We start from the raw sequence: 15664 nt of genomic DNA on the forward strand, positions 1-15664 counted from the left end.
GAGCATCTAATCTTTGTCAGCTAAATCTGGCACTAAAAGAATCACTGTCATCACTCATCTTTCTGCAGAATTTACTCTAGGTAACCTTCAAACCACAATTAAAAAAAACAAAAAAAACCAAAAACAAAACAAAACACAAAAAAAAAACCACAAAGAAAAAAAAGAAAAAAAACAGCCCCTCACCTGATTTAGACATGCAGCAAGGGAAGGAGAGTAGAGAGAAACTGAACAAGACTCCTTAGTCATGGAGCAAGTCAAGGCAGGTACTGAGAGTGTGTTATTCTGACATACCATGTGTCAAAGGCTGCCTGGATTTCCTAACCAATACATTAGAGGCAAGCAGCCTCCTCATTTGTTGCTTAGAAACTATGTTCCTGATCCTGCATTTTGAAAGAGCTTTTATAATAATTTATTATTCCAGAACAAAAGTAAAATACCTACTCAAAATAGAGGCATATTGTGCAATATTGACATTGCACAAATGTAAATGATAATATTAAGGCTAACCTTGCAGAATCATAGAACATTTGTGGTTGGAAGGAACCTCTGGAGGTCATCTCATCCAACCCCTCTGCTCAAGCAGGGCCACCTACAGCAGCTTGACCATGACCATGTCCACTAACTGCTACTCCGAAATGAGCTCATTGATGGGTGACATCCCTTTGCAATTACAAAGAAGACCAAAGCCCTCTCTGAAAGAAGCTTAGAGCTAAACCTTCTACAGGAGTAGCTGATGCCACCCCATCACACATGGCCTCAGCTCACACAGCACAGAAGAACAAAAATGGAAGATCTCTCCATTTGTGATTGGGGGGGTGGCTAAAGCACGCTCCTGGACTGTTCATGTTTCTGAGTGCAAATTAAGATAGTAGTATCCTAACTTGTAGGATTAATCCATTAAAGAAAAAGAGAAGCTTAGGAACTATGTTAATAATATACAGATAAGGATTCCTCCTTGATGCTTGTGCTATTGCTACAGTGGGCAAAGAGAGGAATTTGGGTCTTTGTGCATGCCGCACTACCTGTCTGAGCTGGGACACACGACCTCAGCATGGAGTCTGTCTAGTTTGCAATGCTGTTAGAATTCACCAGATGGGGCTAATACAGCAAATATAAATATCCTCTGTAGAAGTCATATCCAACAAATACATATAGATAGGTAGAGAGAGCAATCTATATTTCTACATATGGCATGGGATTTTTAACCTTCTAAATTATTTTTTTTTAAGTTAATACCTTCAGTGAATACATTCTTTATAACAGATACTTCGTTTCAATAATTTTCTATTAATTATATGTTTGACTATTCAACTGTTCACCACCCACTCCACAAACCAATAGCTGTCTCAGGAAATCTGTAGGTTGGATCAGGCTTGCTTATTTTAATTTTTTTTTTTAATCCCTAAATAACTATAAAATCACATATATAAAAACAGAAGAGTGTAATTTGTCTGTAATTCCTAGAGATTATGCTTTTTTCTATGTTAAAAATACAAATAAAAGTTGCAAAAAATATTTTAAGCTTATAAATGTGTACAGCCTTCCCTCTTCCATCTGGTACATTGATACAGAGACCAATCCTGTCTCCTAAGTCCATCTCCCACAGTTAATTTAATGTAGAGACTCAGAACATGTTTAGACATCGTAGTAACATTTTAGTTGGCTGATTTAAAAAAAATAAAATTAAAGCCCTGCATGCCAGTGCATCTCTCAAATGACCTTGTCTGTGTCAAATCACTGAATCAAGAAGTTAGCATTTGAAAATTGAAAGTAATAGCTTGTGAAAGCTGTCAGACTGATCTTCTCTATATTCTATCATGTCCTTAATAAGCAATTCTATCATTATTACTGTCAAAGGGGGTGAAAATACATTAAGATTTAGTATGTATTCACCTTGTATTTGATTACCTATTTAGGAAAATAAAAATACCAGTGAATCGATAGATATCAGATGGCATTTAACTCTACCAACTGAACAGCTATTGGGAAATGACACAAATCATGTTATACCTAGCACGTGGTCATAGAAAGATGGAGGTGAAAGACACACTACTGTGCATACTTGATTAAATTATTCCTGATAAGTATGTGTTACATAAGAACATAATATTGTCTGAGCTGGATAAGGATGATAGTTTCAGGTAAACCAGAAAAGCAGGGACCCAATAACCTACTTGCCCCCCAGTACCGGCTTGCGACATCACTCTACATAGGTAATCTTCAAACCACATTTTTCTTTAGTAATCCCATCACTTGCTTTATATATTCAGCAAGAGAAAGAGAGTAGAGAGAAACTGAACAAGTCTCATTAGGCATGGAGGAAGTCAAACTTCCAGTTAGACAGGCACTTAGGCTGCTGAAAGCCTGAGTGCTGATAATTTTTTATGATGAATGAAATTTTTGTGTGTGATTAAGTTATAAGGTACAAGTGATAATGACATAAGAATATATGCATCATATCAATAAATTCCCATTCTGCTCAGCCAACATCTTTGTCTTGTAGATTACAAAATCCCTATAATAAAAAAAGTTATCCTACTTGGATGGAAAAATTGTATTGGAATTTTTTGTCTAGACAGTTATACAGTTCCACTCACCAGTCTTCCAGTTCCTAGAGATGAGTACATTCTGGACACCAGATGGATGGCAAAGACTTGTGAACTTATCTTATGCCCTTGCAAAGAAAAATAGTGAGCGTGACCATAACGAAGCTGACACATAATTCAGAGAAATAAGCCTCCTTTCTTTAAATGTGCAAAGATTCAACTAGTGCTGAATGAACAGCCTGTGCTATGCAGTATCCAAAGCTCTTGTGCTTCAGTGAGCTTAGAGGAAAACTCACAAGAAGTCCCATCAGAATATCATCTATCAAAAATTTCAATGCTTCATCTAATGCAATTTGGAGACAGCCATCCCAGCCATGGAACTGAAATTATACTTGTGACACTGATGGAGAATCTCCTGCTATGACTGGATAGAAAGCAGATAGCTGTTCATATTCTGAGGCTCTCTGCAACATGTTTGAGATAATATTGCCTCTTGTGAGAAAGGTGTAAGAGAATGTAGAATGTGCTAATAAGTTTTCAGGCCCTCTTGGAGAAATACACCAAAACAACAGAGAAGGATCTCGGCATCAGTTAGGTAGATGACCCGGGGGAGACTGAGGAATTTACAATAAACTTAAGACACCCATCCAAATACCTCTCTTAAGTGCAAAATGTTCATAGGTTCTCGATTCTGCTCATCTTTTAGAACTTACTTACTCTGATTACTGCTGGTAATGGCCCCTTCCCTTGGCTATTAAAGTCTGTTCTTTCCAAGGACACTTTTTTCAGCTTTCCCTATTTCCTGTTCTGCTTAGGGAGTCTTACATCACACAACGACTCCCACTTTTATTGCATGGATGACTGTTAATTAACTGTTGCTCTCACCAATAACCATGTATTATCATAGTGCCATGACCACGAGCTTCCCAGTTAAAACCACCTGAAGTAGCAGATTGTGATGGAAAATAAAATAATTTTGAAGCATTTCCATACTAAATCTTTTCTTGCCTAAATTACAAAAATGCGAGTCTTTTGCCAACTGTGGTTCAGGAGTATTCTTGGCCATCTTGATGGCACTCCATTCTCACACTGCAGCAGTGATAAGCATCACTGTCTAGAAATTTCTGTTTTGTGAGAAGCTCAGTTGCTGCTGCTGGCCAACAAACAGACCTTACTTATTGACAGGTTTGTCATTCCTCAGCTGGATTACAGCAGTACCATATGTATGAATGTGTTCCCATTTAGGGAGTTTTGAGAAGTACAAAATGCTGTAGCACATCTTAGAAACACAAGCTATTTGTAGGCATATCAAACCAATCTCTCTGGCTTTCCATGGAGTTTAAATTAAATTAATTATCTCAGTCTTATCTTCAGAGAATGTAATTTCCAGGACAGCTATGGTTTCAAGATAAGAAATGTTGTTGACAAGAACAGCACTCTTCACTATGGAGGTAAGATGGTCTGTTCAGGAGACAACTTAGGGAGAGTTGATTGCAAAAAGCAAAATGAAGTCTTCCAAAGACACAACAGAGTTCACTGTCATCCAATCCTGACTGCCAAGCAGATTGATTTTACCTTGCCGTCTTCAATCCAAATGTTTGTTTTTAAAAAGATCCATCTATTTCAAGTCATTTAAAGCCCTCAACTATGCAAACAGTGTGTTTCCATGTGCTCTAGCTCTTAAGAAGGGATGAGAGTACAAACAACATGCAATGTATTCTAGCATAGCAGAAACTTACTTGATAACACCCTTTCACTTTATAACACATACCATGGTGCATCATCTCATGTATTTAGTGTTAAATGGACGTAATGGTTAAGAAGATATTCTTAATGCAAATAAGAAGCTATGAAACTATACCATAAACAATGTTTTCTCATTATGAAAGCAAGTTAGACATACTTTAAATTCCATGTAGGTCATTGGAAACATATTTCCAACTCTGTAATTAATTTTCTTCTCTCCATATTAAATGCAACTTGCATGCCATTCTTCTCACCAGCAGCAATCTTTTCACTAGCTCAGATGTGTTACTTACCTATCTCTGTTTGCCTCTATTAGTAATTCATACACACATGTTAAAATTTGACTCTTTTGCCTCTTAAGCCAGTCACACACTAAATTATTAAATTGGTTTTGGCATCAGAATTGCAAGGAAGTCTTGACAGACCCGCTATAGTTGACAAGACACTCCAGAGCTGGTCTCCTGATTCCTTCCTGAGAATCTGCAGGCTAGAATAGATAACTGTTTGCATGATGGAATCTGGGTATAGTCATCATCTTTTTAATTTTTTTTTTTTTTTTTTCCCCTCAGAAGAGCTGGTAAAATCATCACTAATATCTGTCCTTGACATTTTTCGGGAAGTAACAAGTGGCATTCATGTTAATAAGTGTACTTGCATTACACAGGTTGTAAGGCTGCAGTTCACTCACAGCCAGCAAAAGTACTATTAATACATCCTGAAAAGTTGCAGGACCAATTTATGCCCAGTATAAATCAAAGGACCACATTATTTTATTAATGTTAGTGAATTTGGCTTATGTCTGTTTTCCAATTTGCCAAAACATTGGTGAGAAGTAAAGGCACAAGAGAGCAGTGATTCTGACTGACTTCTATTTATTGGCCGTGCAGTGCACACAAAACAACACATCTAGGAGTGTTCTCAGGGGATCATTTCAGAACTATCATCTTGGGTTACATACGCATTTACAAATGGTACAGAGAATTTTTTTCATAAGACTTATCTCTGGAATCTCTTTTTTTCCATTCTTTAACCAAGTATTTGATGAGTATTGTTGATGGGGCTGTACAATGATGTTCTTGTGACTTGCAGCTGTGTTTTTCAAATGAATATTTGTCTTGACTTCTCTGTGGAATCTCTCACTGGCTTTTATTGATATTTCTTGGTAGATGTTAAAACACTACACCAATTCTTCAGCTTTTTGCACCATCATGTACTGCTGATAACCAGTTACTTCTTAACTTTGTTTATTCTATGGATCACACTGATTCCATCAGTGACAAATGGCCTGCTGTGGTTTCAGTACAATTTGCATTTTCCAGAGTCCCTCCACCAAAGTTTCCTGCTTTAGTGCCCATAGTGATCTATACAATGTTGTCAGTGTGTAATGAACAAGACTGAGTCTGCCTGCTGTGAGCGACATTTTTTTGGGGGGGTTAAATCCTTTTCTATTCTAAATATTGTTTAGAGATCCTTGCATCTCTTGCTGTTCTTTTGGTGACTGAAAACATTCTGACCTTCTCTTTGGGAGTCCATTAATAAAACTTTCATATGGAAGAACAACTGTTAAGGCATCAATTCTTAAAATAAGTACAGGTCTGCTAACCTTATTGTGTGCTTAATTTAGGAGCTCACCAATACCATCTGGCAGGGCTGGCTGATAAGCTTACAAGATCTATTGGTCATTATTGATTGGCTTTATCTCAAGAGTTTCAAGCAAGGCTTCAGTATCTGGCCTTTTGGAAGTTTCATTATCTGTACTTGTTCAGATTCAGATTCATTCAGATACATACTCTCTTCTGCAAGAGTTAAACTGGAGATATTTGGCCTTTTCATGTCTCTTGGCTACCTTGTACTAATATTTTGATGGCCAGCTGCAAGACAGTATTTAGCTGTAAACTAAATCTCTTTGAATTAAATTGATTTCAAACTAAATCACTTTTACCCCCCAGAGTTTGAGTGGCTTCTGTGGTTGAGCTGATCTAATAGAGATCTAATAGAAAGACAAGGAGGTTCTGCTTCATTTTGTATCTGCAGAGAGTCTAATTATCTACCCATTTATCTTTCAGAAACAGCTCTCATGAGGTCAGATAAGCACTGCTGCTGGTGAAGGAAGCAGCAGCATATCGTCACAGTAAAGAAAGAAGAGAGCAGAACAACACAAATACAGCATGAAAGTATACCTTGAAAGCATGTTTTTTACTGTTAATACAAGGTGGTCTAACTTGGTGCTCCTTACCCTCTCCTACTTGCACATTTCCAACTCCTTCCTTATTTTGGCTCTAGAAATTCTGTGATGAGTTGGATCAGCCTGGCTGGTGGTCAAAACTTTGCTCACCTGAGAACCCATCATTTCTTTGTGTGTGTTGTTTTCAAGTGGATCTGACTCACCCTTTGGTTGCATGATCACTACCAGTGATGCAAGGGAGGTCATAGAAATACATACCTGAAGACAGAGGAGAGGTCAACCCCCTTTTTTACAGTTGGCAGTCAGTCTTAGATTAGCTTGAGTCAATTGTGAGGCTGTAGTTAGACAAACTCTTTTAAGCTGAAACTGCTCCCAAAAGAAAGTCCTGCCTCCCCACCTAGTGAAAGTAATTCTTTCCAACCCTGTGCCACCTCCCCCTCACATGGATCCGGTTCGCTGTGCAACACGGCTGGTTGTCTACTTGCATGATGATCAGAACAATGAACCGAGTTATCTGACAACCAGTTTTTCAGGTTAACATTTCAGGCCAACTCCCCAGCCTGGCGCTGCTGGTGTTGAGAGGCTGGTGCAGAGGCGGAGGGATGGAGATGCCGTCCCCTCAGCGGTACCGGGGCCGTGGCACCGAGCGCTGCAGCACGGCTGCTCACCTGCGGCTGCCTCCGGGCCCCCGCAGCAGGGCTTAGCATCCCCCTCTCACCCTGTGGACAGGGCCGGCCAGGACCAAGGCAAACGAGCCGATGAAGGTAGCCAAGGCGGTGGGGGCTCTCCCTGGGAGCCATCACCCCCACCCAGCGGCGCTGCCCCGCGCACACCGGCACCCTCGGCACCCCAGGAGGGGGCGGCTGCCACCTCACCCCGCACGCCGCAAGGGGCACACGCCCACGCACTGAGCTGACGGGTCCCCGCGGGCCCGGAACACCTCTCCTGCCGCCCACCCGCCCCAGCCCGGCCCCCGCCCCGCCCCGCAGCGCTGCCCCCTCCCGCCGCCATCCCCAGCCGCCCGCCCCTCCGCGGCGCGCGGCCGCCGCCCAGGCCCCGCCCCTTCGCAGGCACCGCCCACCAAGGCACCGCCCCCCGCCGGGGCCCGCCGAAGGGCAGCGGCTCGGCGCATGCGCAGACGCGCAGTAAACAGGCGCCGCAGCTCCTCCCCCTTACGCCGTTTGCGTGGCCGCCTCCGCGCAGGGCCGCGCGCGCGCCGGCGGCTGCGCAGTGTCGCTACATCCGGGCACTGGGGCAGGATGAATGCTCCTTTCCAAGATGGCGGCGGAGGGAGGAGGGAAGGAGATGAACGAGATTAAGACCCAGTTCACCACCCGGGAGGGGCTGTACAAGCTGCTGAGCCACTCGGAGTACAGCCGGCCTAACCGGGTGCCCTTCAACTCGCAGGGCTCCAACCCGGTCCGCGTTTCCTTCGTCAACGTCAACGACCAGAGCGGCAACGGAGACCGGCTCTGCTTCAATGTGGGCCGGGAGCTCTACTTCTACATCTACAAGGGGGTCCGCAAGGTACCGGGGCTCGGCCACTGCGCTAGGGGGGCTCCGCGCCGGCCTGCTGCCGAGAATCGGCCGGCGGGGTGCGGGAGTCCCGCCGCGGGGGGCTGCGCCGTGGGCGGGGGGCAGGGGCGGCCCTGCCCGGCCGCCTCTCCTTCGGCCACCCCGCGGCGGCCTTGGGGCCGGCGGCTCCTCGGTTGGGCCCGGTTGTGGCTGGGACTGCAGTGGGTCTTTCGATCAACTGGCCTGAGCGGTAGCTGTAAGGGGAGGGGGATCGTAGGCCTGGGCTGGCGGGCTGTGAGGGGACCGGCGCTGGCTCGGTGCTAGTAGGCTGCGTCAAATACGGTGTCGCCAACGGTAGGGGGGTGTGTCTGTGTGCCCTTAGGAGGGATGCGATTGCTTGGGCCCTCCTTGGCGTGCAGGAGGAATTAACGTTGGTTTCCCCTGGCTAGGCAACCCTGGGCCTCCTTCATCTGCTGCTTCAGGTCTGAGTTTGCTGGACACTAACGCTTGTTGTGATTATGGTGGTGTCAAATCCCTTTTTTACGATCTTCCTAGCTTTGACTGAATGGCTAAAGTATTCACTGTAATTGTATGCCTTTATTGTGATTTTGAAATGTGGACTGATTTTGAGATTGTTTCCAAATAGGAGTGATGCAATGAACTGAGTTTTATATGTCAGATAATTAGCACAGAGAAAGTTGCTTTTACAGGCAAGAGTAATTGATGCACTTAGGAGAGGCTCCTTGCCTATCATTATTTGGTGCTGGACTAACAATGCATGCATTTGATTTCTCAGGTCACTGTATTAACAAACTCATTCTACTTGTTCTTTCTAAAAGTCCTTCATTTTATGGGATTTAGAGAAGGATTCAGAATTTGTTATGCCAAATTAACGTGTGTGTGTTATTCCTAATACATGTAAACACAGATATGATGATTGTAATTTTTCTGCTTTATGTTCAAAAAGTGTGTGTTCATTATCTTACATACTTGGGACTGAGCTGCTGTAATGTGAATATCTTGAAATCTTCCTGCTGTCAGCCCACCATTCAACCTAGGATGAAGGCACAGAGAACTAGTGACGTATACAAGGCTGTGCAGGAAGCTTGTAGATGAGCAAGGAATTATGTTTGAATCTGCTGTGTCCTAAGCTAGTCCCCATGTTGCTTCTCCTCTGTTTAAAATGCAAGCACCAACTGGAGAATAAAGTCTATGGGGTTATCTCTGGACTTAACAGATCTAATATATCCTGTATAGCTATATGGAAAAGGGTGTGTATGGATTTTAGTTTCACCCTTTAATTAATTTTAATAATCTAGTTATGTTTTAAATAATACTTGGACAACAGTTTCTTTAAGCATGCAATGAGTATCAAACAGTATTTGCTATTTATAAGCAGTTGCTGTCTTTACTATTTACAAGGTTTTGTGGGTGGCAGTATCTCTGACAATCTGTGTCCTAAATTATGACCATGTTTGGATTCTAATATCTGATGTTCATTTTTTTCCACACAAAGTAAATGCAGAGTTCTAACACTTAGATTACAGAGCTGGCTTTTATGTAGTTTAGTAATTGTGCATGTGATTCTTGCAAGTTGTCTTAGTCATCTCTTGCCACACTTCTGAAAAATAAAAATCTAAAGTCTAGAACTTCATTGGAAACAGGGAACTGAATCGCTTTTTCAAATTATAGAAATTGTTTTGAGCTGAGTACTTTTAACTTTTATGTGCTAAAAGCTGCTGATGTGATACACAGCATCTGAGAAAACTTTAGTTTATCAGTTTTTTAACTTGTGACATTCAAGATGTACCTGCTACGATGTTAAATACTTTTTTGTCTGAGTAGCATAAAAGATATGCATTGTTAGAACAGAATTCATTTCAACAGCCTTTTACAGCGTTAACAATTTAAAATACACTGTATATTCTATGTGTATAATCCATTAACTTTAGTAAACTGAACCTAGAGAAAGAGCTGAAATATACTGAAGCACAGTTAAGGAAAATGCTTTAAGTGAGAATGGGGAAGATGGTCTGTCATAAACTTGTAATACTTGCTTCTTTGGAATTTATTTTGTAGCTGTTCAGTTGGAAGTCATTGTTTTGTCTATGTACAAAGCTGAATAAGAACAAGCTGACAGTCTTTCAACTGATTATTTGAGCTTTTCAGAATCAAAAGTTGTATCTTGTGGCTTTTCTAAAAGGGAGAGAGCTGTTACCGAAGCTGACTGTGTAATTCTGTCTTAAACTGGACAAACTATCAAACTCTGCGTGCCTTCCTGGGGGTGGGAGAGGGACTTTTATCTGTTGAAGACCAACCTATTGTGATTCTCTTGATAATACAGATGCCAAAAACTTCAGTTTTAATTGTTATTTTATAATTATTTAAGTATCCCTTTAAAAATTTCCCTAATTACCTTAAGACTATAATTTCCATTCTTAATAAGTCATACTAGAATATTGGAGTATGAGTTGGATCTAGTGAGGCTGTACTATGTGTATCTATTGAGTAGCTAAGATTTTGTCTTTTTTAATTTATTTTTTTTTAAGGTCTGCTTCTTTTGTTTCTGTATTTTTACTAAAATGAGTGAAAGAACAACCAGGACTTTCTTTTAATTAACGGTGTCTGTTATACACTGATACATTCTTGCAGTAGTCCATTGCAGATCAGTGTACATAAAGAGCCACACTTAAGCTGTCGATGAAATTACGCTTAAATAACATAATACTGAGTCAGAGATGCCACTTGAAGAGTTACTTCTTGAAATCAGTGATGCTAAGCTTTCTTCTTTTAGTTTCCTTTAAAGCTGAAATATGTTGCATCTGCTACATCTAGTTTTTAAGTCATATTTTTAAGTAGGCTGCTAATGTATGTGTTCTGTTTAGGATATTTAACCTATGTACAGAAAAAATGTTTCCAGGGATGTTTCTTTAACCTTGAATCTTCTTCCAAGAAACTTGGTTCAGAAGTTACATTGAGTGTCCAGGACAGTGGTGAGGAGATTGGAGTACTGATAGGGAATGATAGAGAATTAGGTAGAGAGATATGAGACAGTTTTGGACAGTGTTTCAAGCTGTCTTTAGAGACTTTTTGAAGCAAAAAGGTATTTTCTCCGAACTTTGCTCTTTACGTCTTCAAAAGGAAATTTGTACTGTTCCATGTTTCTGTGTTACCACTGAACTTCAGCTTTACCATGAAACATGCATATTACCAGTTTCCATGTTTTCCATATCATAGAAAACGCATTGGTTATGAGCCCATGCATTGTTGTTTTTACAATGAAACTTACACAGCATTTTGTGTTAATGAGGCAATGCAGAAAAACTGCTGCTTTCTGCTTTGGATCCACTGAAAACAGAAATGAACCTATAGTTTTTAGTAGGGAGAAATTAAACTGTGATAGAATGAGATGCGGTTGCTTTACTTATTTAAGTATATAGTTATTCTCAACCATACTGCATGTCAATGGGCTTTCCTTTTCAGTCCTCCTTAGCTCTGGCTTTAAGGTTACATGTGTATAGTGATTCCTTGTTAAAGAGGAGTAAATTTTCATGAACTCACTGACTGTGTGGCAGCTGAAAATGATGGTCTAGCAGTATAGTATCGTCTTGGCAGTGTGCTCCTGTCTCCTTGCTGTCTTTGGCAGTGCTCTGCCTCTGGTTGAGCTAGTTCAGCTAGCTAAACCAGCAGCAAAATACTTGTTGTTTTTCTGGGCAGATTTTATCTTATTTGGTGACTTGAACTGTCTCATCTTGGGATTAGATATTAGCAGGCACAGTAAGAGCAAAGAAAGGGTTGGGATGGGAGGGAAGAGGAACAAAGCTACCCCCTTCAGAGGCCTGGGCTGTCAGATTGGATCCATTATGTTGCGAGGCCTCACCTGAATAAAGCTTCAGTCAGATTCAGAATTATCTATACTTGGGGGTTTTTTTTACTTAATTTTGGGAAAGCTCTTTCTGTTATTCTAGGGGTTTTCTAGGGGTTTGCTTCTTCACGGAGTAGAGTTATAAGGTAATAACTCAAAAGTTATTGCTCAAACTGTGACACATTGATTATTTGCATGGATTGTCTTTTCCTGCAACCCCAAATCAGAAGTGAGGGCTGCTACTTTATTCTTGCTTATGAGATAGTTTTGGGGTTCTTCAATATGGTTTGTGGCTAGCTTTGCAAAATTATTTATTCGTTGGTTCATTAGTTTTGAAAAGGAGAGCACGATCTCATCTTCCTTGCCTTAGGAATGACTGACAAAACAAGGCTTTCTAGATTGTTACTGACATCAACTAGCAAAGTTGTTTCCCTTTCTACTAAAAAACTAGTGCATTTTCCTTTTAAAAATTGTGTGTATGATAATTGATGTATTATTCTCTGTATTTTGTAAAGGTTTCTATATGAGCTAGGCTGCATCTGTCCCTGCAATACAGTCACATATAGGTACATATTGGCAATAAATGTGTGGGCTTAGTTTTTACATAATATATTGGGAAGTTAAGAAAATTGTACATGTAGCTTAGCTTACTCCATTATGTTAAGCTTTTTGCATTGTATTTAAATTCTGACTATTAACTGTCTTTTTTAACATGTGACATACTTTCCTAAGATTGGTTGTTTCATTTTTTTGGAGCTGCTTTCTTACAAAATGAGTCTCTGTCTTCAGTTCTACTCTTTTTTTCCGCAGCTACCTGAAGCAACAGTCTGTCAATAACTACATAATGTTATTGTGTGTACTAATGGTATTGGAGTAGAAGGAGTTTAGTTTTCAGTCCATATCTCTCTCCTTCCCTACCTGAATGGGAGGGGGAAGGGATTGAGAGCATTGTTGTCAATGCTGAGTCAAACTGTGACACCACCTCACAGCAATATTGAACTAAAATTCTTGTTCAAGGGAAAAAAATCAACAAGCCAGCCTACATGTTGTTATATACCATGGACACAGAGAACAGTTGACTGTTGCCTTTGGTTTCTATATATTTGAAACTTGTTAGTTTGTCCTCTCATTTTTCTTAAGGTAAATAAGTCTACTTCTTTTAACCCTTCTGCTCAGAATTTGAATTCCAAGTTGCTTTCCTCTCTGTGACTTCTCCTAGCTTGCATTTTTGCTATCTGAATGAGATATAGTACTTCCACTTCAGTGCAGAGTAAGGGAGAATTATTGCTTGCTGTGTTTGTCTTCTAATATTCTTGCTAACATTGAATAATGCTGACATTTGAATCCTGCTCATAGTGTTGACCCACTTGGATTATTTCTTACCATATTGCTGCTTTCACTCCATTTTTATCTATGCTTTAATTTTTTGGTTCTTGTTTCTAAATGCCATGTAGCATTTTCATTGAGTTTTATTCTATCATTCATTTGGGAGTATTTTTATTTCCAATTCTGTGCTGCATATTGCAAAAAATCCTTCACATCTTGTTGTCATTTACAATTTGATTTCTAATCTTAACCATTAACAAAAGTAACTCATAGAACTTAAAAATACTGCATCTGCTGCTGACTTTTTCTCTCTAGTCTGGTTATTTTTTCAGAGGACAGGTACATTTGGTGCTGACTTTTGGCAAGTTTGTGTGCTTCTCCCCTCCCCTTTTCTGGGTGCTTACAGTCTGTTTTGATTTAGTGGTTTTGATATAAAAAAAAAAAGGTTTACTACTATGACTGTTGAATTCTGCTGCTAAGTGTTCTGCATTTAAATATTTTTACCAGAATCAAGCATCACACTTAATTGTCGAAGGGATTACATGCAAAGCTGGCTAATGGAAGTATCACAGTAAAGACAGCAAGAACTTTTCTCAGAGGTATCTGGTGCCATCCTGCAACAGGAATTAGACTATTTTTCTGTGCTGGAGGAATTTGCCTAGTCCATGTTTTTCTTCAAAGGGTGTTGTAGATTTTTTTTTTCCCCCCAAGAAATCCTTTGATTTCTGGCTGAGTTTTTTTCTTCTCTATCTTGTAGACAATAGTTATGTTTGGACTGGATTTGCCAGTCATGTGGAGGTACTGTGGCTAGATCAGTAGTACTTTACCTGTTGATATGTACCTGTGAAGGTACTTGAAAGTGTCTTGGAAATTTGTTTCAAGTGTTTAATGGATGGATATACTTAACAGCTCAAGTTTTTTGATGTAGATCATAGAATCAAGGTTGGAAGGGACCTTAAAAATCATCAGGTTAGATATTTTCTTCCTTAATTCTAGCTAGGCTGTACCGGGGACTGTCAAGACATGTTATAGAATGTTCCTGTAGATTTTTCTGAAGGGTGGTTTTTTTTGGTGACTCCTTTCTTTCAATGGCACTTCTGTAGGAAATAGATTATGGATGTACAGGTAGATCTAAGCGTTTAACTCTATTGTGAGGCTTATACAGAAAATTAGGACTGACATGAACAAGAGGAAAGACTAAAAAGCTAATTTAAAGGCTAAAAAGCTTCTTTAAAATTACACTGTTAAAAGTTTCTTGCTGTGGAAAAGACTGAAATAGTTGCACTTGACAGAGCTTGTGAGATGGTTATTATCTGGAGGCTTCTTCTGAGTTTTAGATAGTAACATTAGTCTGTAGTGCTTTTACTTGTCTGTGCTTCTAGCCTATGTAACAACTGTTAAACTTCAGTAAGCAGGATATCCTCTGAAGGGTTGCTCTCCAAGGTAATAGTTCATTTATCTATGGCTGTCTGTTTGGCTGACACATTTGAGAGTGAATACTAGGCTATGCTGACCAAACCCCCAAATTGGTATGCAGAATTTTATAGGCAGTGAATTTGTGTACGTGGTTGTTAGGGGTTTTTTTGACAGGGCAGGTATAATTTGGTTTTTGTTTTGTATTGAAGTGTATTTGTAGTAATATTATGCTTGCAAGAATTCAGTTGGGGGAATTTAAATTAGTGTAGACCTGTTAATTGTGGCACTTACTCTTTACAGACTGACAAAACTTTAGTCATAATGCTTCACAAATGCAAATAATGGTAATTTGTAACAAACACTTCTGTGTCTGTAGAGAGTTTTGTGGACCAGATTTGTCAGAATAATTACAAAAGGCTTGCGCTGTGTGTTTAAATTACAAGGAGTTTGCATTACGCCTTGACATCTGACAGTCTGCAAAACCGTTAAATAGCTAACTGTTAATAGTTAAAACATATACTGAAGATGCCTCAGACTCTAATTAAACGGTGCCTAGGCCCATCTCTGAGAGCACTGCAAGACATAATCGTCTTGTTTGTCATTCTACAATCAAATGTAATGCCCTAGTTTGAAGTATTATTGTAGTTCTCTGGCGAAAAGGAACCATCTGAAAGACTTTCTTTTGAAGAACCTATATCCAAAGGCCACTTGCTGTCCAGTTGTCATGATTATGTGTTGACACAGTTGAACAAATCACAGAATCACATAATTATAGAATGGTTTGAGTTGGAAGAGACCTTAAAGATCATCCAGTTACAACCTCCCTGCATGGGCAGGGACACCTCTCACTAGACCAGGTTGCTCAGAGCCTGATCCAACCTGGTCTTGAAAACTTGTAGGGATGGGGCTTCCACAACTTCCCTGGGCAACCTTTTCAAGTGTCTCGCCGTCTCGCCACCTTCATAGTGAAGAATTTTGTCCCCATGTCTAACCTAAATCTACCCTCTTCCAGTTTAAAACCATTATCCCTTGTCCTTTCATTACAAGCCCTTGTAAAAAGTCCCT

The 15664-nt window shown here is 40.3% G+C and overlaps 1 protein-coding gene across 5 annotated transcripts in view; it reads left to right on the forward strand.

Annotated features, from left to right (window-relative positions):
- Positions 1–7711: 7711 nt before the first annotated feature.
- WDR20 (WD repeat domain 20) overlaps positions 7712–15664 on the forward strand; it is a 62827-nt gene continuing 54874 nt past the window's right edge. For all 5 annotated transcript variants that reach the window (XM_051620309.1, XM_051620311.1, XM_051620310.1 and 2 more), the window contains exon 1: positions 7712–8004. In XM_051620309.1, the coding sequence (XP_051476269.1) occupies positions 7741–8004 (264 nt within the window). In that variant the 5' untranslated portion in view covers positions 7712–7740. The remainder of the gene's footprint in view (positions 8005–15664) is intronic.

Source organism: Apus apus, chromosome 5 (genome assembly GCF_020740795.1).
Source record: "Apus apus isolate bApuApu2 chromosome 5, bApuApu2.pri.cur, whole genome shotgun sequence".
NCBI lineage: Eukaryota > Metazoa > Chordata > Aves > Apodiformes > Apodidae > Apus > Apus apus.